At 41.2% G+C, this 22156-nt stretch overlaps 2 protein-coding genes across 6 annotated transcripts in view; both read left to right on the forward strand.

The window, feature by feature from the left end:
- The first annotated feature begins 1682 nt into the window (after positions 1–1682).
- Positions 1683–5950, forward strand: LOC104940299 (charged multivesicular body protein 6). The gene is made up of 8 exons (XM_010756869.3): positions 1683–1904; positions 2047–2156; positions 2848–2935; positions 3271–3357; positions 3761–3826; positions 4718–4798; positions 5425–5500; positions 5609–5950. The coding sequence occupies exons 1-8, from the start codon at positions 1839–1841 to the stop codon at positions 5656–5658; spliced, it is 624 nt and encodes a 207-aa protein (XP_010755171.3). The 5' UTR covers positions 1683–1838; the 3' UTR covers positions 5659–5950.
- Positions 5951–7067: 1117 nt separating this feature from the next.
- Positions 7068–22156, forward strand: part of baiap2a (BAR/IMD domain containing adaptor protein 2a) — a 49190-nt gene continuing 34101 nt past the window's right edge. For 2 of the 5 annotated variants that reach the window (XM_019261108.2, XM_019261109.2), the window contains exons 1-2: positions 7068–7455; positions 19991–20066. In XM_019261108.2, the coding sequence (XP_019116653.1) occupies positions 7384–7455; positions 19991–20066 (148 nt within the window). In that variant the 5' untranslated portion in view covers positions 7068–7383. The remainder of the gene's footprint in view (positions 7456–19990; positions 20067–22156) is intronic. The other 3 variants (XM_010756871.3, XM_010756870.3, XM_019261110.2) reach the window with 2 other exon arrangements.

The raw sequence follows: 22156 nt of genomic DNA on the forward strand, positions 1-22156 counted from the left end.
CGTGTGTGTGTTGTTGTGGTGTTTTTCGTTTACTACGATTTCGATTTATTTTACTCTAACGCTGACATGAATGACATATAATAATGGGATTGGGTTTATTGGGATTTGAGTGTCCCGCACCTGATGATGTCACACTGGGAAATATCCTCAGACAGTACCATAAATCTAAAAAATTAATTTAAAAATGTGTCTCTCATTTGTCTTAAAAATATATTAGCAACGACAGCTCGCAAAGGGAGCAGGCTGTGCTATGTTTTGGTCACCAAATTAAAGTGTAACTCTAACACAAAGCTGAAACACATATCCTCTCTGCTTGGAAAAAAACCCCAGCACAAGTGCCCTCTTAGATACCCCAATGGTGGATAAAACATGATAAAGCATCCTCTATGGTTCCCCAGTGTGCAAGAAAATGTAATAAAGTGTCCTCCTGGGTGCCCTCTCAGGTGAAAACACAGCTGCAGTGCCACATAGGCTGCCCTGCTAGAAAATGAGTTGCCCTATATGTGCTTCTAAATGGTTAAATAGTTAATAGCTCCCTGTGTGTTTTCAACACAGAGGTGTTTTTCCAGCCCTGCTCCTCAGACAGCTCAGATTCGCCATTGTTTGAAGTTTCAATCCTGTTTTTCTCTTTTAAACCTGCAACCACACCCAACCACTGTTTCCATGATTAAATGATGATAATGATGATGATGATGATGATTATGATTGTTATTTGTAGTAGTAGTTATTTACAAATTGACTCACATTACCAACATAATCACCATTATGATTTCTTGCATTTGCTATTCTTGTTGCTATACTATTTTACATTTTGTTACGGGAATTTTAAAGTTTAAGTTGAATTTATTGTTCTTGTACAAGAGGGGCGTTTCACAGTGCAACACACTAAAGGGGTTACAGAGAAAAATGCTCTCTGAGGAGTGCTGACAGTTGGTTCTTATACATTTTCCTGAAGATGGGCTGTCTCAACCCCCGTAAATTGTTAACAGACAATTTGCATATAATGCATTTAAACAGTTTTCTTCAACATATCCCCTAATCAGAAGCCAGTTTGTCCCCAATCTAGATGCCACCTCCCTGACCTGTCCCTGGGCCTCATTCTGTTCTGAAATCCCTCTATTTTTAATAACCTGAATTTTACCTTACTTCCCCTGCCAGTCTCAGGAAAACAGCAATAAAGGGAAGTACCCTCAAGACATGTAATAAACAGGAAAAAACATTGTATAAGTTAAAACATCTAACTAGCTGTGTAACCCTGATTTATATGACATTTTTATCTGTATTTTGGAGAAAAATAAGTGTAAGGTACATTTATTTTGATATGATTGTTTTGGAGAAAAATAAGTGTAAGGTACATTTATTTTGATATGATTGTACCTGCTGTATGTACAATTCAACAGAATAATTATATGACAGTTAGAATAAACTGACTTCAGGTCATTTTCAGAGCTTTTTATCATTATTATTATTATTTTATTTATTTATTATTTATATTTTTTTGCATGAAACGTCGTGATCTCTGTCCAAGGTGCTGATCCTGGACCCCGGGCAGACTCAGCAGCCGTCCACGCTGTCCATCCTGTAGGTCATGCTGACTATCAGGTGCTATTATTTACAGCTGACAGCAGGCTGATATATCGCGACACGTCACGATATGACATGTCAACACACTTGGTTGTATGTCCCTCCTTGCCTGCCGTAGAAAACACGAAAAAAAAAAAACAGTGGACATGATGGCAGCCAGTTAGCCTGTGCTCGGGCAAACAATGTTGTGCAGACTGTGATATATATATTTAGTGTGTTGACGAAGAAGGATGTGGAGGGGATGTGGCTGAATAATGGGCAACGTTTTTGGGAGAAAGAGTCGACCTTCCCGTGTGACGGAGCAAGACAAAGCCATCTTGGTGAGCCGAGAGCGGCTGCAGATTAGTCCCGATACATGGAGCCAGTGCAGCTACTCAACATGGATTCATATGTTACTGTATGCTGTGTCGTTACTTATTAAAATACACCTGACTTTGTGTTTTTTTTTGTTTCCATCATCAGCAACTGAAGCAGCAGAGAGATAAGCTGAAGCTGTACCAAAAGAAAATCACCCTGCAGCTGGAGAAAGAGAGACTGCTGGCGAAGCAGCTGCTGAAAGATGGCAAGAAGGAGTAAGCACGAAGAGATTTGTTCAGATCAGATAGATCCTTTATTGATTAAAGGGAAATCCAAGCATTCATTCAAATGAACCTGCAACATAGTGAACATGCATTAAAGTTAACCTCTTATGCATTTAAATGAAGGGATTAAGATTAAAGTTAACCTCTTATGCATTTAAATGAAGGGATTAAGGCGCTAAATAAATACAGTTTTTATACAAATAGCTGTTATGAATGATGTTTAGTACTTTTTGTAAATAGTACTTTTTGTAAATCTGCACATTATACTCTAGTACTTTTTGTAAATCTGCACATTATACTCTAGTACTTTTTGTAAATATGTACATTTGTGTTTCCCTCCTTGGTTTCTATTTTTCGCTGCTGTAATAAGTGAATTTCCCCGTTGTGGGATCAATAAAGTATTATCTTATCTTATCTTATCTTATCTTATCTTAAAAATGATGCATATGTTCCAAAGTGCAGCTTACTGTCAGAAAATATTGTGCTTTCACTGATGTGCTGATCTGCTGTGTCCTACAGTTACGACTTGCATGCAGAGATTCACACAAATATTGAAATTTCCTGAGGTGCAGACCCCTCAGCGAGCCCGTCTGCATCGTTTGACTGTTTCATGAACACTTTTAGAAACGCCATACTCTTTGCTGTGTTACTTTTTTTTTTAAATTCTTATTTGTTGTTGCAGAAAAGCACTGCTGCTTCTTAAGAAAAAGCGATATCAGGATCAGCTACTAGACAAGACGGAAAGTCAGATTTCAAACCTGGAGCGCATGGTAGGTTTTGTGAGATTGCATTATTTTGATGCAATCATGTTTTTTTTTTTCACAGGGTTCAATTTGATATGATGGATTTGTATGAAAAGATAAAAAATCCTCCCAAAATCTGCTTATTTCCACAATCTAAAACTGTAGTTTAATTTCTCATCTCTCCCTGCTTTGTGCTGTAATCTTCCTCTGTGCTATAAAATTCAATCAAACAGATTTTCTGGAAAGTCTGAGCTGCAAAACATTTTTTTTTTTTACAGGATATGGCTGTCTCTAATTCAAACTTACTTTCAACACTTATTGGTGTTGTAATTTGAATTTGTCATGCTAATATTTGTCAACAGGTTCAAGATATCGAGTTCATGCAAATTGAGATGAAAGTCATCGAGGGGCTCAAAGTTGGCAACGATTGTCTGAAGAGTATGCATGAGGTACGCATGCTTTTATGGTTTCTCCCTGCCTTTTGTGTTTGGAAATATGCCTTTCACATCCATGTAACAATAATACCCCTTTAAGCTTTAGACATGTGAGTGAACACTTGAACAATGTCAGAGTTTTCACTCATAAGCATACTTTCTATAATATGATCCTCGGAGGAGGATTGAGCACAGAGAAAGCCTGTGTTTCGTGTTAGCATCGCTGGTGCACATTGTTTGAAGATTAAAGGGATTAAGTAGCAAAGCCTTGACTACGGCGGTGTGACTGCTGCACATCCTTGGATACAGTTGCAGCAGATCCCGTTCGGAAAACTCACAAGACGGACAGCATTATGTGCAAAACACTTCCCATCCGACCCTTTTCTCCTTGTAATACGCGCTTCCTTTTTCATGACAGATCATGTCGGTTGAAGATGTGGAGAGGATCCTGGATGAGACCCAGGAGTCGATTGAATATCAAAGGGTAAACGTCTGTTTGATGTCATGTCATGTAAATCTGTACGGAGCTATTTCTACTTTTAAAGACAAGATAAGAGAAGATAGACTTTAATGATACCACACTGGGGAAAGTCGCTTGTCATCGTCGTGTGGATAAGAAATACACAACATAAATAAGAAATGTGTAGAGGTCATTACAGTAAGTCATGCTGGTGTTAAAGAGTCTGACAGCTGTAGTAGCACTCCTCCTTAAGTGTTTGGAGTACAAGTCAGTTACTGAAGAAGCTGCTTAAGGCCCCCACAGTCTCATGCAGGGGATGAGTGTTTTCCAGTACCTGTTTATAAAACAGGTGGAAGGTATACATTTAATCCTTTACTTCTATTTGCTGTAATAAGGTCTGATTTTGAGGTAGTTACTTGAGTATTTCTATTATATGCTACTTTATACTTCAATCCACCACATATTAGGGAAAAATGTTGTTACTTTTTGACTCCACTGCATGTACTTGATAACTGAAATGACTTTTTTAAAACATGTGATCAGTTACTAACAATAAAGACATGAGTTAAAATGAGCTCCACTTTGACAAATTATGACGCTACTCACATATTAATGCATCAGAATTATTCATATTCATCATGATAATTAAACACTTACAGGGGCAACTTCCCTACATCATGAGTACTTTACCTTTTTAATATGTTTAATCATAAGTCTGTACTTTGACCTGTTTTTAAATGCAGGACTTTTACTTAACCAAGTGTTTTGTCATTTCATTACTACTTTTATTAAAGATCTAAATTCGTCTTCCTCCCCTTTACTTAAATCTGAATTTTCCAGGACATTAAAAGTCAAGCAACAGCCTCAGCTGTCACTGTGCTGTCAGCTAAACACATTTTTTTGTTGCTCCCACAGCAAATAGATGAAATGCTGGCCGGAGCTCTGACGCAGGAGGACGAGGATGCTGTTTTAGCAGAGCTGGAAGCTATCACTCAGGTGGGTGTCGATCCGTGTGTTTAACCTTTTGTTAATACAGACAATGTTTGTTGAGCATGCATGCTCTTTTCACGCAACACCCCACTTCACACTTATAGTCAAACACACACAAACACACACACACACACTAAGGTTGGTGTAACGTTTTGCCGCTTAGCATTTCCAGTGGAGCAAGTCCTCTGACTTATCCGACAGAGGAGAGGAAACAATTCTAGCAAGGTTTGAAGCACTGTCACTGTATCATTATTCATATCTAATAAGAGGCTGTATAATTGAAACAGTCATAATAATTAAACCCTCAGCGGATTTTTCTTCCTTTGTGATCTAATTATTATAAATAACGCACGCAAATGATCATGCTTCATGCTCGAACACAGATTCTAATTGTAATTCTTCTCAATTTGACAAAAAAGGGAGCATGCAATGCTGCGTTCCTGTTAACGGTTTATCTACTGATGTTCCAAAATATGTGTGATAATTTCCCCTGAATCCTGAAGCTTGCACTGGCAAAACTTTTTAGGAACGTAAAACATATTTTCAGCTTGCCAGCTAAATATTTTTTCTGCTATTTTTGTCAGTGTAGTGTTGCAAGTCTTAATGTCACTCTGTCCCTTCTGCTGAATCAGGGAGACGATGTAGCACTTCCAGAGGTCCCCACTGAGCCAATACCGGAAGTTCCAGAGGCAGTTAAAGCTGAACCAGGTACGGATGATTTATTTTATATTAATTCACACCGCGAAACTATCCTTACACATTGTATACATTTGTAATTGGTGCCAGACTTATGACTTACTTTACTTTCTTTTCTAGAGAGGAGAGAAGCAAAGAACAAACCAGACCGGGAGATGTTGGCAGTTTAACAGACTGCATTTGTGGTCGGGAGTCTTTGTACCGATGGACATTCTGTTCATTTCAGTGTTTCATCCTCAGTTGTTAGTACGTGAAGGTGCAGACATCAGAGCACCGCCACACATTTTATAGGATCAACGCTGTCTGTACTCCGGCTCCTCTGAAGTATTCACAATCAGGAAGTGAAATGTTCTTCTTTTCTCTGTCTGACTTTGGCGTAACAGAATGAAAGGTCACATTTTTAGATGTTTTACACATGAATTCCAGTTGTGTTTCATAGTAAACTTGGCTGTGGCAACAATATGTTTTCTTGTCTTTCCTTTTCATGAAAACCGGTTTATTTATTTAAATAGGTTCTTCTGCCGATCTGTTGTCATGGAGCATCATAATATTTGTATTCATATTCTCAGTTTGTGTATCACATTTTCTCCAGAAGAGGGCACTCCTTGCTAGACTTTTTTTTTTTCCTCAACAGTCCACAAAACAGGTGTCTTCATTCACATCCTACCAGTGAAGTGTGTGTGTGTGTGTGCACTTACTGACAGAAAGTAGAAAGCTCATGTTGCTCATATGTGGGAGATGTTTAGACAAGAAAGCCAGTATAGTATTTACAATCCTACACTAAGTGGGCACTTAGACTCTAATTAGCATGTACAATGAAGCTAGCACAAATTATCCACTGTGAGGAAAACATCACCTATGGTGTTACTGAAAACAGTCAGTAAGTATGACTTGCATACAGCCTAATGCAATGCAGTCGTATACCTAAAGTCTTCTTTTGTAAGCAGAAAGAAGACAAACTTGATGTGCTGCACATCATTTTGCAGGTTACTCATATGACAGCAGCAGCAGTGTGCACACAAAGGCTTTAACAGGCAGGCAGAAAACAAAATGTGTCTAAAGGCTGTTTCACATGGATGCAAATGTAATAATTCTAGATGTGTCTTTTAAGCTCATCAGAACACACAACATGAGTAGTGTCAGTGTAAACAGGCACATATATTCAGTTCAGGAACATTACTTAAATATGGCACTTTTTTTATTTTATTTTGTAGATAACAACCAATAATGCGCCTCTGCTCTAGATATTATAGGAATGCTGGAGCTCAGTTGGTACAGAAATATGGGAGGCGGGCACTAAACCTGCACTTTGACAAGCTGGTGCTGCGTTATGAGGTTGTAGGAAATGTGAAATGTGAGGTGTGTGTGGCGAACAAACGCTCTGTGTGGAAACCATGTTAGTGATTTTATTAAATAGCACTGGTCGTTATTATAATGCTGCTTTGATTAAATCCTTAACAATCACCTTTTTTTTTACATTTTTCTATTTTTTTTTTTATTATCAGTTATATCAATTAGCTTATATATTTTTAATATACGACGGTGCACCGTCTGTTTTTATCCACATGCATGTTATATGTACGTCCTTTTTTCATGGTTCCACTTTATTTTGAAGCGCTTTCGGGGTGCGTCTGCGAGAAAAAAAACCCCAAAACGTTTCGAGAGGTCCGTGAAGGCAGCAGCGGGCTGTCAGCTGTGGAGAGGGAAGGTGCGTTCAGTTGAAGTGCGGTTTCGGGAGCGCAGCAGCGTCTCACTCTCTCCCACGGGCGCATTGCCTCGCCTATTGTTCGATCAAACTCGTGTGTTTAGCCCTTTTTTTTTTTTTTTTTTTTTTTTAAACCCCCCCCCTCACTGCTTTTACGTGGATACACGTCTCAAGGAAAAAAAAAACGTTTATGGTCCTGGCTGAAGATTTCACGATGTCTCGCACCGACGAGGTTCACCGCTTGACGGAAAATGTCTATAAGGTAAGGTTGAACTAATGAATAAAGTTTTTGAGGCGCATATGATGATATGGTTTCAGCTGTCAGGCGCACGGTGTAATTCCACAGACTTTAGTATTTATTTGTTGAGACGCATTCATAAGCCTTGGGTTTGATTTCTTCGTTAATCTCTTTAGGGAGAGGCGCAGTAGCTCAGTTGTTGATTTTTTTTTAAATCAGTTTGAAGAAAAGGCTGTCTTCCACCTCCATGTATATTTGCTCGACACCAGGTTGGATGATAAGGTAACACCTCATCAAAAAATCAAAGTCACTCACTCACTCACTCACTCACTCTATTGGTCCATGTATTGTATGTATGTATTCCTATAGTCCACGTAGTGATAGATATTCCAGTCTATTTCTAAAGCCCAGTTTATTTGCTGAATGAGGGACATTCCAGAAGTGAGTGTTTGACGGGCAGAGAAGGTTGGGCTTATCTGTTGCAACAAGTAAACATTTGCCCTATAGGGATTTCAACATTCAAACCTGTTCTACATAAAACACTGTGTGAAACCTTTCCATGCATTTGTTAAGCAGGGAACAAAGATTTGGTAATGAATGCTTGCTGGGCTGCATCTAAGGATTATTTTATTGGATGTAGCTCTTGATTGTTTATATATATATATATATATAAATATATATATATATTCTCCCAAATTTTCTAATGTATTAGACATTTTGGGGCTGTGAAATGGCGAGAGAGGGGTAATAAAAAAATGTCAGATTTCTTGTTTTATCCAACCGATAGCTCCAAACCAAAGTGCATTAAACTTGCAACGTTTCAAAAAAATAAAGAGAAGCCCATAATGGAGGTTTAATGTGGGTCATTTATTAACCACCGATACTTTTCATTGTTGGTTGATCCACCGACTGAAATGTTTAATTGATTATGAAAATGGCTGCTGGTTAATTAATCCATTAATCAACGAATTTCATTTCAGCACATTTCTATGTGATTTGATAACTTACGCTGAGCTTTGGTTCACAGCAAACACACCCTGTTTCTTTCGATGATAGCTTACTGATCATCAAAAATGTCTCTTTCAATATATTCCCAGTCATTATTTACCTGTAATAGCCCTCAGATGTTACCCTACTTTCAACTGCCCTCCTGTGCCCTCCGCCAGCTGTATTTCCCCTAACAGAAGGCCCAAAACGGGTAGAGGGTAGCTGCTTGTTCTCCTGTAGGGACTAGACATTTATCAAAAAGGAGGTCAGATGAGCAGAGACTGACTGGTGCTTCTTTTAGAGTCAGCAAGGGAAAGTAAATGTTTCAGGTGGCTATTTCTGTTTTGAATTGGTCACACAGCCTACCTTCTCATCCTGAATTTTATGTTATGCTCTGTTAGGGGCTTGTCTAAATGTTTACACCTACTGATGTGGGTTAATCAATAGACACCTACTGGATCCTGAACCCTTAGGGAGAACAGGGTCCATACATAGATAGATCTTACTCATTAAAGTGCAAGGCCTGCAGTGAGGGGCTCGGTCTCTGGGGTGAAAGCATCCCGTCAGACTTCTGACAGCCAGGAAGGCTGATGGGCAGTGGAGTGAAGAAACCAAGTCCATCTTCCACACTGGGGATCAGACCTCATGGTAAAAGCTAGGAAGGTCACAGAGAGTGTTATCTGTAGTCACTGCTTATTTTCCCCTCGGAGTGTAAAGCAAGTTTCTTGCGCTTTAATATTTCAAAAGATGGGTTCATTTTGACTCGGCGATGAAAAGCATCAGTCTTTCACAGTGCGCTGCATGTCTTTAGGCGTTTAAGCCACCAAAACTACACTTGAGTGATTGCATTTTACTGTAGGGATAGGTGGTAGCCTGCATGTTTGGTCACTGATTTCTGCTGCTATTAGTTTGGATGCTAAATGACACATTCTCTGAGTCTAAAGTACAGACTGTCAACTTTAATTTCATGGGAGGGCAGTGAGGCCGAAAGGCTTGTTGTCTAATATTAGTAACAAAAAAAATGATATGACTCATATAAGATGTAAAATTTCCTAAAGTCCTAAAGTAAACAGAGACGTGAACTGAGTTCACCCCATCATTAGTGGCACAGACAGCAGGGCACACACTTACCACAGTGCAGAGTGAGACTTAATGACAGTTGTTGTGTTCACTGTGTGGCGTCTTTTGACTTTTTCTAGTTTATTACCCTTTTTTATAATGCCCTTACTAATTGTTTTGCACGGTTGATTAAACATGGAGACTTTTGTGCACCTCTAAGTTTTGGAAAAGCTCCAACAGACAAGTCATGTAACATTAACTTTTGGGGAAAAAAAAATTAATGAGACTTTAACTTCCACTGCCCTCATTTCTCTCCTCGATACACATTTGAATGCCTCTGTAGACGGTAATTGTGTTTGTCTGCTCTGTATGCCAGCACACATCTCCAGAGGAAAATGAGATGTAAAAAACATACGGTGGCTGCAAAGTCATTGCAGCCAGCAGCTGGGCAGATACTGAGTAATCGCAGGGGAGTGGAGGGGGGTAACTGCGCTGCTCTGACTCATGTTAGCCCAGTTGAGTGTGTGTGTTTAACAGGGCTGGGACTGGAGGCACTGTGAAAGCGAGAGAGGAGATTCAGAATCTCTCTGCTAGTGTTGTTCCTTTGGTATAGGCCAGAGGCACTCCTTAGATTTTTTGACATGACTTTATCTTAATCAACAGGGGAGTCAACCCTCTAAACCCAGCAATCCCAGCGTGATCCTCTCTGACTCACTTCCATTCTCCTCCCTCACGTAGATGGGCAATTCCAGTCGTGGCAATAGGCATCTAGTCATTCCCGCGCTGACAGGGTGAGACAGATACTTAAGACTTACACTCGACACTTGCGTGTGTGTGCATGTGTGCGCGCATCTCCACCAGCTGGCCGTGTTGCCTGGTGTCTGTGCCCCAGGGTCAAGCCTCTTAAGATGCCGATGGATGAAGTCTGAGCGCCAACCTGGCCTTGAGGGCGGGGGGGGGGCAAACTGAAGTGAACAAACAGATTAGTCAGATATACAGTAGGCTAAAGAAGAATGGGGCTGTGTGTGTTAAATCAGTCCGTAATGAAACACTTTTAATCACCTCAACTTTTATCCTAAAGAGTTAAAAGGTGCTGGGAGGTTAAATGGAAGAGAAGTGGTTGAACACACCCTCTAGCACAATATGACTTTTACTTATTATTTATTCAGAGGCTTTGTTATAGGAAGTGTTGTGCCTGGTGCATGTGTTGCAGGTTTTGAACACACCCTGGCAGGTAAGGGAATAGAAGGGTGTGTCTCGTCTCTACCAGCCCTCAGGACTAAACACTCATTTTCCCATGCAGCACCACTCCCTAATTGTCAACACAGACTGAAAAACAGGGAATGTCATTTTCTCAAATGGTTGTTATGAGGGAGGCAAAGTAGCTGTTTGACGTTTAACTGGATCAAGTGTGATACTCAATACTCTCTGGTTCTAGGATCTTCATTGTGTCATGAGTCTGATACGCTGTTTGACAGAAACCCCTGATCTGAAGTGCAGCTTCTTTTTTTTTATCTGCCTAAAAGACATCTGGTTATATAATCGGTTTCTCTTTCAGTTCCAATATTGTCGTGACATTCACTTCACTCCAATGAATGATATTCTGATAATGATAAGAGGACTACAGTTTCACCACAGTCTCATGTGGGAGATCTGAACAGGTGGTCTCTTAGCAACAACGTGCCATTATTCTTATGTGTTTCTGTCATATCATTGTGCTAAAAGACTTGCAGTTGGTGAAGGGCTGGCGAAAGGCAAGTAAGAGGGAGGAAAGACGACGGAGAAGGGGAGGTTACGCAGTTTGTTTCAGGAAAGAGATAAAAGGGAGACGTTGAACCTGTCGTAATTGATGAAGAATGCTTCATGAAAGGCCCGTGAGCGGACCAGAGTAAACCAGCCCTTTCTGCTTTGTATACAGTGCCATATTTAGTCCCTGTGGTTTTGCATTGAGAAGTCGTCTGGAGTGACTTGAATGACGACGCCACCCATCACTGTTTACCCTTTTTCCAGCAGTATATCACATCAGGCGCCACTTGCCTTTATAATGTGCAATTTAATGCCGTTTAAAATGACTTCAACTCCTGAACATCTGCCTCCCGAATATAGTGTTTCAACAAGTTTATGCCTGCTGGTGCCCGGGGGCCTTGAAAAGATTGCATTATGCACTGCAGGAGATATCATAACATTCATTGCCTGTGGAACGGCAGATTTGTTCCCTGTGCCTTTGACTGCGATGCAGAGAGAGGACTATTGCTCCACACACCCACCTTCTCTGCACGTCCGGGGGCGGATGGTTTAGAGACATTCTCTCTTTTCTTTTACTCATCACTGCTTTTTTTTTTTTTTTTTTTCAAGGACAGAGACTGGAGATGTTCAGTGCTAAATCCAAGGCTGCGCTGTATTGACTGCAAAGAAGCTTCGTAAGCCATTGCTGACAGGAAAAAAAAAAAAAAAAGGTTGATTTTTGAAGTCACCTTGTTAACATGGCCATTGTCCAAAATATTCGTTGCAAAAAATAAACAGCATACACGAGGATGTTCTTTGCTTTATAGAGAAAACCTTTAAAATGCTTTATTGTGGGGGTGGAAGAGAGAAGGAGATGAAGAGAGGGAAAAATAGATGGAGACATTCCACATCCTTGTTGAAATAGTCCCTAATTACTGTGGAGGGTGAAGCTGTAATTACACAGACTGAAAGAGACACAGAAGCAGAGACAGAACATTTCAGTTAGTACTGTGGCAGTGGACAATGGTCTTACATTTATGGGTCACGGGCTGCAGTTACCATGCCTGTGGCTAGTGTTACTGCATGTCTTTGTGGCAGATGCTGCTACTTTCAGTAGCATTGGCCACACTACACCCACTAGGCTCGCTGAGCAGGCAACCACAGTGTTTCTCTGAACCCCAGACCAGTCAGGGTATTCTACAGGAAGTAGAAAATTTGGCTTGTATAGCCACATGGTTTGAATGTTCCTTTTGCATCAGACATCTGTACGCAGTGAAACTTCGCCACTGGGATGTAAAGTGACTAATGCAGCAGACACACTGTGTGTGTGTGTTGGACTCCATGTGCAGATTATTTCATCCTTTTTGCTCAAATTCAAAATGCATTTCCTTTATTTGACAATGAGGCAGGACATACATTTTTGTCACAAAGCTTGCTGAAATGCAGCAATATGAAATGAAAGACAAGACAGTGAAAAATAGGGCCTCCTCCATGTCGCACTTGGGGGCACTTAAATACGAGATATATTTGTGCGTTAAACATTAGATACTTGGCTTTCTGTTTTGTTTTTTTAGGATGTGAAATCTCAGTGTTGTGCAAGGAGGAGGTCAGCAGTGGGACCCTCACACACACAAAAAAAAAACATCCAGAATTCATAAATACCCTTTCTGAAAATGCTGCCATCTAAAATGTGAATTTACTAATATCCTTTTCATCTCAGCAGTGAAATGACCCAAACTGAAATGGAGTTCTTCATTGCACAATGTGTTGTTTTCTCATTTGATGGTCATTTGGAGAAACAGCAGTCTCTGCCATCTGGTTATTACCGGATCACAGTTTGAGAGCTTGAGATTCAGTGCAATGCATTTCTCTCCTCAACCAAAATGAATGGATTTTATTTTTTTTTTTGCTGGTCAAAGAACTAAAGCTAGGAAATAAGTCTAGGTTCTTGGTTGCTGTGGTAACCAGCGCGGGCTAGTTGAGTGGCTGATGCCTTGTGTGTGTATGGGAGGGGGTCAGACTGGCTGCAGATGACAGCAAAGCAAACAAACAGAATGGATAGTTGGTCTCTGGCGAGCAAATTATTTGTTGTGTTCTGGCAGCAGGAGACACCGCAGTTCGAAGGTCAGGCAGGACAGGGAAACTGTTTGAGAGGTGGCACCTGGGACCCCTTATAGACAAATGTAAGGCCAAACAGAGTCATTAAGCTTCATATCTAGTCCAGTTCTGATTAAATTTGACAAAACTGTGCCCATCGACTGTTGCTGTTTCATCAGCAAAAGCCCATAATAATGTGTTGGTGACAAACGTTCACTAAATACTTTTCCCTGCAAGGTCAGAGGCACCTCCAACATGACGAGGCATTTTGCTTTCATATGAGGCGGCGAGCTTTGTTCTCCAACTTTGCGGAGGGTGTTTACAGACACAGCGAACGAGAGCAGCTGACATTGAGCGATAATGATGGATTATTGCAAATGATATTTCTTTTCAATCCCAGTTCAGCGGGAGCTCACAGACCAATTTTCCTCTACCTTTAACTTTAAGAGTCCCGGCAGGAAGGTGCAGATTGTATTTGCATGGCAGAGAAGGGAAAGATGTGATTCAAGATTCATGGTGATGTAGATGCATGCTTTCGCAAGACCTGTTAGCTCTTGTCTGATAATGAGTCACACCGGACCATATTGAATAAGCAGAATGAAACCTAGCTGATATGAAACTGTGTCTTTTTCCCCGTTATGTTTATGTTCGTGTTGTATAATTACAAAAGGTGCAGAAGAACACGGTTTCTCAGTGCAAACATTTACACTTAAATTGGACGGTGGGCATTGGATTCTGCTGGGTCATGAGTTTCACTTCTGTGGCTAGAGCTCATAATTGGATCTCTGCTTTTTAATAAGTTAGCTGTTATAACTAGCTCCTAATGTTACTTGCTCCAGCAGGGAAAAGAGATCACAGAGGTCGGCTCCAGTGTTGGAAAGTTATTTGTCTTAGTCAGAGGAGACAAAACTGAAAACTGGGATAATTCCTTTGGGCTCTGTGTATTATGCTTTCATACGCACTGCTCAGTTTGAAGGTCTTATCAATCCGGCATGTAATGCTTACATATTTTATCAATGTATTTGCATGGTGTAAGCAATATCAGTATCCATAACATTAGAGTAAATGCTCATTAGTCCCTGTATGTGCTGCACCAAGAAACAAAGGACTGTCCGTTACTTTGTGATGTTACAAGATGAGTTCATCTTTGATGTGTTCAGTGTGGATCTCTATGTGTTTGACACAATCGATGTGCGATAATATACTCTGTATACTCTGACAACAGAAGAACACGAGAGCTGTTCTCTAACTGTACAGAGTCTTCTCTCGGCTCACGATGTTGAAAAGTTTGCTCTGCTCAATGCAACTTGGAGAGGACACAAATATTCACGTGGTATTCTTGGATTTGATGTTCGCCTTGGCTTCCACTGAAAAGCACATGCTGTGCCTACTGCAGTATTAGTAAGACTTTAGGTATGCAAGAAAGACAAACTTCTTCATGGCGTCTATTCAAAGCAGATACCTGGACTTTGCTCTGAAATAGTCACATGACAGTGTAACTTTAGAAGATTCCTCGCCTTTCATCTGTACTGCAGCAAGAAGCTGGCTGTGTTCCCTTCATTTCTAGAGTATTTCTGGAGCGATATTTAGACTCCTTGTTCTCCATATCCTCTGCTGCTGTGTGGCCCCCTCCATTACTCAAGAAAATACCACTATATTATTATATATGCCTCTACATATTTCATGGAACTAGGGGTGTTGTGGGGAGTAAACCCAACCCCTCTTTGAGGAATTTACTTATCTATCCCACCTCTACACTTCAATCCTGCATGGAACTGATGTTAATCTGTAAATCTGAGAAAGTTGCCACCATCCCTCATGAGGAAACAGAAGAAGTCAAAACACTGACTTTTTTGAGCATGGTGTTTTTAAATTAAATTGACATTTTTCTGGTGAAATGTAATAAGATTTGTTTGGAATGTAACCTCTTACAAGTGGCTGTTGTCGTCATACAAGCCTGACATTCACTGTTATTACACCAGGAGGAATAGTTTAAGAATATAAACAATTTGGGAATGAGCTGGACCAGCCGTGGTATAACATTTATTCACTTGGGAGAAAAGGAGTCCAGGAGGACAGAAATAAACATTTTATCCAGTCTGACCTTTGACAAAATGCCAAATACCCACACATACTCTACCTGCCATTTATGGTCTGCTTTTTCAGGACACTTAAAAGTTGGAAAGAAAAGTTTGTGTATATACATACACGAGGTGGTACATTTAATTCAGAGTTAAGCTCTCTGACAGAGAATCCTAACTGTCCCTGTCACATTTTCCATCGTGAAATTGTTCCTATGTGTGCATTTATTTTCTAATTATGATATTCACAACATGCCCCTGAAGGCAGCATGAGGTAGCTTTGACATCTGTCTGCTATTTGTCAGCTAAAAAATGTGAAAGGTACAACGGCAGCAAGCAAAGTAATGCTGGTGAGTGGAAATGTTTGGATTTGGTTGTGTGGACACACACACACACACACACGCACACACGCCCACACACACACACATATGCACATACCTACACATCTGTACAGAGTATACTAGTCAGTCTATTGCAAGATTATAAAACTCGAAATGTCTCTAAATGTTTTGGGGGATTTTTCATCAAAGTGTTGCAGCAATAACTTCAAGGAGTTCAGACTTCTTTAGATAGAATTTAGATTAGATAGATTAGATTTCTTCTAATCTGTCTACACTATACACACTGTTGTTCATGGATCAGATTTGTGTGTTCAAGCATTGCTAACTTGATTGTGCATTGGTTCCTGTGATAATTTTTACAATCTATACTACAGTGTAACTTTAATGGCAGATATTGGCCTATGATAGATATCGGTATAGGTGTATATGCTGTTAATTTAACTGTAGTGTCATTTCTTATGTATGTGTTTGCATATTTTAAAGTAAATTTATAAAACTGGACAAAAAATACAGAGCTGTTTCTTGGGCTTTTTTGTCAACACCCCACAAGGTGCTCTACTAGCTTTATCCTTTATCGGTGATACGGCACAATTAGTTTTCTCTTTAGATGTTACTTTATGCTTCTGCACAGTAACTTGAGCAACACAGAGTTTCCCCTGTGAGCCGAGGCGGTGAGACACCCAGCTCCTGACGTGTCTCTTCTTGGTTCGTCCTTGTTCAAAATCAATCAGTGGAAGCAACCAGACAGGAGATTACGCTGCAACCTGACTATTTTCTCTTGGCACAGTAATTAGTTTAAGCTAAAGGTCTTATCTGTCCTCCAGCTGATTGAGACCCATCATAAACTCATACTGTGAAAGAAACTGTGCAGTTGTCCATCTGCACATTATCTTCCTGTTTTATTCCTCCCTGATTACATCATTAGGCTCGGCTGCTTCTGCTGCCTATCACTGCATGACATGTCCTTGCAGTCCTCACAAATACAGTAAGTGGTGGCTTCGGTGCTCATCTGATCCTGGACATTTTCAGGCTTGAGGCTGGTTTCCATCTAGAAGAGGGAATGAGGAAGAAGGAGTGAGGCAACGGTGACTATAGGAGCAGATGATGGCATCCTGGCATCTGATTACGCGTGATTCCCCCCTGCTTCCAATCAGCTGGTGTTACTTTGAAATTATCCCCTTTGCATGTCATTACTCTATTTGCCTGTGACAGTTCGTCCACGCCAAGGAGAAATTCATTTGGTTAGGCCGCACAGAGAAATCATTATAATCCTCTTCATATCATTTTCCCTTATCTGCAGCCTTTATGTTTGTGCGCCAGAGTTCTCCATATTCTTTCCTGTCTCACCTCACAGCACGAATGGGTGTCGAACAGATTTGATTCATTTTTTTCAGAGACACTTCTCTGCCCTCCTTTAATTGTCTGCTTTAATTTTTTGCCCCGAGTGCCAGTAATGAACTCATTCATTCCTTGTGAAGGCAGCCACAGAATGGACAGCTTTTCGGTCTCCGGTAATGAAAAGCTGAAACCTCAGCCATTTCTCATTTTATTATTTCTTTAATTGAAAGATGATACAGAGGAGAGTTTGAATGGAAAAGAGGGATTCAGTACATTATTACATACCTTTTTAATTCTATCCTCGCTATTTTCTACTCATTCACTTGCTTGTTCTCTTCCTGTCTTTCTCTCTTGCTCTCTCTCTCTCTCTCTCTCCTTATGTCACATAACTTCAAGTGCCTCCTGGCCCCATTTCCCAATTAGCTGCCACAATTAGGGTAACAATGTAGTACAAGAGAACTGGGATGACAAATTTAGTAACAATGGGAAGAGATGAAGAAAGAATCTACCTCACTGTTTTTTTTTCTTCCTTCTCTCCACTTCCCCTTAGCTTCATGTAATTTATGTCTCTTATGTAATAGTTATATCCATGGTAATTCAAGAACTGCATATATTTTCCAATGTGTTTGTTCAGTGGCAGTGGGTCAATGTGTGCGCGCGTGTCTGTGTGAGTGTGTAAGAAAGGCGGTCAGGCATGTGTCAGCTACCTTTGACCTCTTTCAGTGGGAGAGTGTGCCGTAATGATGCTGCACTGGGCTTTGCTTCGTTATGTAATCCTCCCACCGGTTTGAAACACACCACTCTTTTTGTTATAAAGCCTTGTATTAATGTAGGTGTGTGTGTGTGTGCACATGCACAAGTGTGATATTTTGTTCACGTGACCCTGTCCTCATCAATGAGATGCACTTTACGTCAGAATCGAGTAGAACGAAGAAACATTTAGGAATAAACATTTCCTTAGCGACGTCCTGAGGGACAAGTTAGTCTTTTATCTTCCCAGCGATGGAGAGAGCGGGGATACCTTCTTTATGTGAGTGTGTTTTGAAGACGAGATTCTTCCCCCAATTATGCTGCTTTCCTTCTAGTATATTAGACTAACAGAGCTCCATGCTAAGGAAAGGAGCTTATTTAAAAGCTGCTGTTACGATGCTCATTATGCCGTCCCTTAAATGTAGCTTTGAAATAAGTTCACTTAAAACAATAAGCTGACACGGTGCCCTCTGTAATAGAAACAATCATTTGTGTACTCAGTCTGTAAAGCATTAATATGCTCTCTGTTGCATTTTCAGAAAAGCTTTCTCTGCAGAATCTCAGCTTCTTCCTGAGAGCTGCTGAGCTGATGCACAGTGGACTTTTTTTTGCTTGAGGGTTAGACCCATTTAGCAGCAGCAGAGGAATTTAACAGGGAGGATGATGACCTCTGGATTCAGCCAGCCAATAAGCTACAGGAACCTGAACAACACCTCACCTGTCTTTTTTTTCTTACTACTGTTACTCATTTACATTTTCTGCTACAAAGTGATGTTTAACTATTTCAAACAGACAAAATGCAGCAGACTACAGAAAATAGTCTGGATTTTATGCCTTTCTTTGTGGTATAAGATGGTAAACTGAATAATTTTTGGTCACCCTGGGCTGTGGGATATTGTGTAATGTTTTTCTATTGCAAGTAAAATTAGAACCTATAAAAAGAATGGGTCACGCTGCAACTTTTGCAGTTGTAATTGGTGACTTTTTTTTTGCAATCCAGTCCATTTTTATTTTTTTTTTGCTGTGCCAACATTAGGCGCAAGCACACTCATGTAGAGGCGTAGTAAAATAGTTACCGTTGGTAAAAGTATCATTATTTTATGTCTGACTCATCTGAATTTCTACTGTAGGTGGGTTATGCTGCACTCAAGCCACTTGAACTTTGAACTCATGACAGGATACACATCATAGCATTATGTGCACACATTTACCGCCCTATCCAAGTCTTGGCTCTCATTAAAAACAAAAGGCAAAGTATGATTGAAGATGAGAGGCATATGATTTTCAGGAGGAGCTGCCGAGGTTGTTTCAGGTTGACACTGGTGGCACCTTGCCATGTTATTCTGCCACAGTGTGGGTCCGGGCTAGAAGTAGATTATTAAGTATTCTCCTGCAGTATTGATGGTTTGTGTTTGGGACTGCTGCTGCTGCAGTGTTGTGGTTGTCTCTGTGTCCCCTAGCTGTTCCTGACTAGCTGACTGGGGACCAGCTAATTGGAGGAAGCCCTGGAGGAGCATAGGAGGGGGAAGGAAAGAAGAGGTAGAGGAAATGATAGTGGTGGGAGATGTCAGGCATCATGCATTCTCTGCATTTATACCGACTCTGCCTGTGGTGTAGAATGATACCGTATTTCCACAGTAATGCAGCATATTACTGCTGCAATGACAAAAAACCTGCTTGGTTTATAATGAAAATGTGATGTTATAGCAGTCATTTTAAACCTAGATGCTAATGACTTTGACAACATTATATAGCATGTCCATCTATAGAATCTACACTGCTCGGTTCTCTAGCAGCCATAATTAGCCTTCATCTAATGCTCTAGGGTAACCCTGTCAATGCAAATTTCACAGTCACTTTGTTTTTAGTCCACGGATACCTCTCACACTCGTCTCACACGCCAACATCATCAACCCCAGCCTCTCCCGCCTAATTCCACCTAGGCTATTTCTCACTGTGAGAGGGCAGGACGTGGGTGGAGGAAACCGTTCCTGCCCTCATTAATATCCGAGACAACCGCAGAGTGTGTCCAAAGATTCCATCGATGGCTGTTTGCTCTGCGCGAGGCTGCTATCTGCAGAATGAATGAGCAAGGTGGAAGTCTTTCTTCTCTGCCCTTGACCCTGCTCTGTTGATAAGTGAAACTGCTACCTCCCATCTATCTCTTGTTTTCTCTTTCAGACCATCATGGAGCAGTTCAACCCCTGCTTACGGAACTTTGTTGCCATGGGGAAGAACTATGAAAAGGCCCTTGCCAGTAAGTCCTTTTTTTTTTCTCTCATTTATTTTCTCTGTGCTTTTTTTTCCCACTGCAGGTTTAGGCACATGGCCAAGCCAGCACTCTCACCCGTCTCTCACCATGTATATATCTATCTCAGTGGTTCTTAACCTTGTTGGAGGTACCGAACTCCACCAGTTTCATATGCTCATTCACCGAACCCTTCTTTAGTAAAAAATAAAATATGATTTTTTTTTTACTGGTGCACAAAATGAACCGTGCATTAACATCACTTTGTTCAAATAACAAAACCAACACAGTGCATGAACTCACAACAACTTACCTCAGTGTGACTTCTGCTGTTGCCTTTGAGAGACCAGTTCAGATATGCGTGGCTTCACCTTGGCAAGTGCCAGTCTCATGTCATTTTCACAGCAAAGTCTGTTCCTTTTCTTAGTTTTTATGTCCAGCATCCTCGAAAACGATTGCTCACAAAGATATGTTGTAACAAATGGTATAAAAAATTCCAGGGCGGAGGCTCCACCGAACCCCTGAGACCGACTCACCGAACCCCTAGGGTTCGATCGAACCCAGGTTAAGAACCACTGATCTATCTACCTATCTTTCTTTTTTGTCTTGCTAAAAAAAAAAAGGGGGGACGATATTTATCCACTCACGCAATCAGCAGGCCTTATCATGTGGTGCTCAGCCTCTGGCAGGGCTTGCATACTGTAGGGGATGTGTATTCATAGGAACACAAAAGGCCTCTAATCTGATGCAGAGGTGAGGATAGCTCACTGTCAGCAGTCAAATTCACACAGCAAAATGTGCGCATATGTGTTTGTTGCACCATAAACACTTTCTGAATTACTCCCTGACTTGCTAAAACGTCTTCAAACTGTCCCTCAAACCTTAATACAAGACAGAACCCTCCCCAATTGAGCTAATCCAGAAATTAGTGGGGCTTCCCCCCCACGCCTGTGCTTCTTTCCTCTAACACACACACAATACCTAATCCCCGCCTTGGTGTAGGTAGGAGACAGACTGGAAGGGACTCATTGAGCCATTAAAGACCCACTTTGCAGGATTGGCTCGACCCAAGGGACTAAGAGGCTCTGATGTGCAGGGGATGGGAGGACACACATCCGACCCATATGGTGCAATCACTGAAATTATTCAACACCAGAAATGCCAAAAGGGCTTCACGGGTAGGCCTGCTAGATCTGGGTCTGGGCATGTTCCAGGTTTTTTCCGACACAGCAGTCAGTCGCTAAATCTCACAGCGTTTTGGTAGGTGTAAAAGCAACAGATGCATACAACCGAGTGGCTCCGACTGCCTGGAACTTGTTATACAAGTCCCCTGACAGCATGATGAGGGCGATGTAGGTGTAGGAAATGATCGTTGTCCTGATTAAGAGCTGTGTGGTTCTTCCTCCTCTTCTCCAGAGTGAAGGATGAGTGATGGATCAGTAGCTCTGAGATGAGCCCCTCCCCTACTGATTGTCTGCCTGCCTTGCAATCAGAGATCCGGTAATCCTCTCCGTCTGTCTCTGTGAGCCCCTCAACACATATTTCATTAGACAGAAGTAAAGTGTTCACATAGATCCAGCTTATCTACTCAGCCACCCTTGAGCTGCACACAGAAATGCTACAGCTGCAGTATCGGCAAGACAAAAAAGTGTCTGTTGCTTGGAGATGGTTTTTGAAAATCTGCCGTTGCTTCCGCACAACCCCCTTCCACACACGTGCAAACTCACATGTAGAGACACGTCCACGCTCACGCACACATCGAAGCAGGCGGGAGGTCTGTTTGGCATAATGAAGAGAAATCAGCCATGATGCTCTTGGAGGGGTCTTTGCTCTCGGGTTCTCAGGTGTTCCCCCCAGCAAGAGAGAAAGGAGGAAACACATGCCATCTTCTGCCTTTGACTCAGCTGTAATTGGGATTAGCGTTTGCATATGTCCCTCATGCTCAGAGCAGAGCTGTGAGGCTTCCAGCCTGGGAAACTTCCTCTATCGCAGAGCTACATCTGTCTGCTGGAATTAGCCTGCCCCTGCCAGGCTATTGTTGTAAATGTGTCTCTCACCTGGCAGCTGTCTGCAGGCACAGGGCCCATCTGTCACCTGGA

Source organism: Larimichthys crocea, chromosome XII (assembly GCF_000972845.2).
Source record: "Larimichthys crocea isolate SSNF chromosome XII, L_crocea_2.0, whole genome shotgun sequence".
Lineage (NCBI taxonomy): Eukaryota > Metazoa > Chordata > Actinopteri > Sciaenidae > Larimichthys > Larimichthys crocea.

Excerpts from the sequence above, each read along its gene's own strand:
- LOC104940299 (XM_010756869.3), top strand. The coding sequence starts at position 1,839 with ATGGGCAACGTTTTTGGGAGAAAGAGTCGACCTTCCCGTGTGACGGAG. Across the intron at positions 1,905-2,046 it reads AGCAAGACAAAGCCATCTTG|CAACTGAAGCAGCAGAGAGA; the intron begins GTGAGCCGAGAG and ends TTCCATCATCAG. Across the intron at positions 2,157-2,847 it reads CTGAAAGATGGCAAGAAGGA|AAAAGCACTGCTGCTTCTTA; the intron begins GTAAGCACGAAG and ends TTGTTGTTGCAG.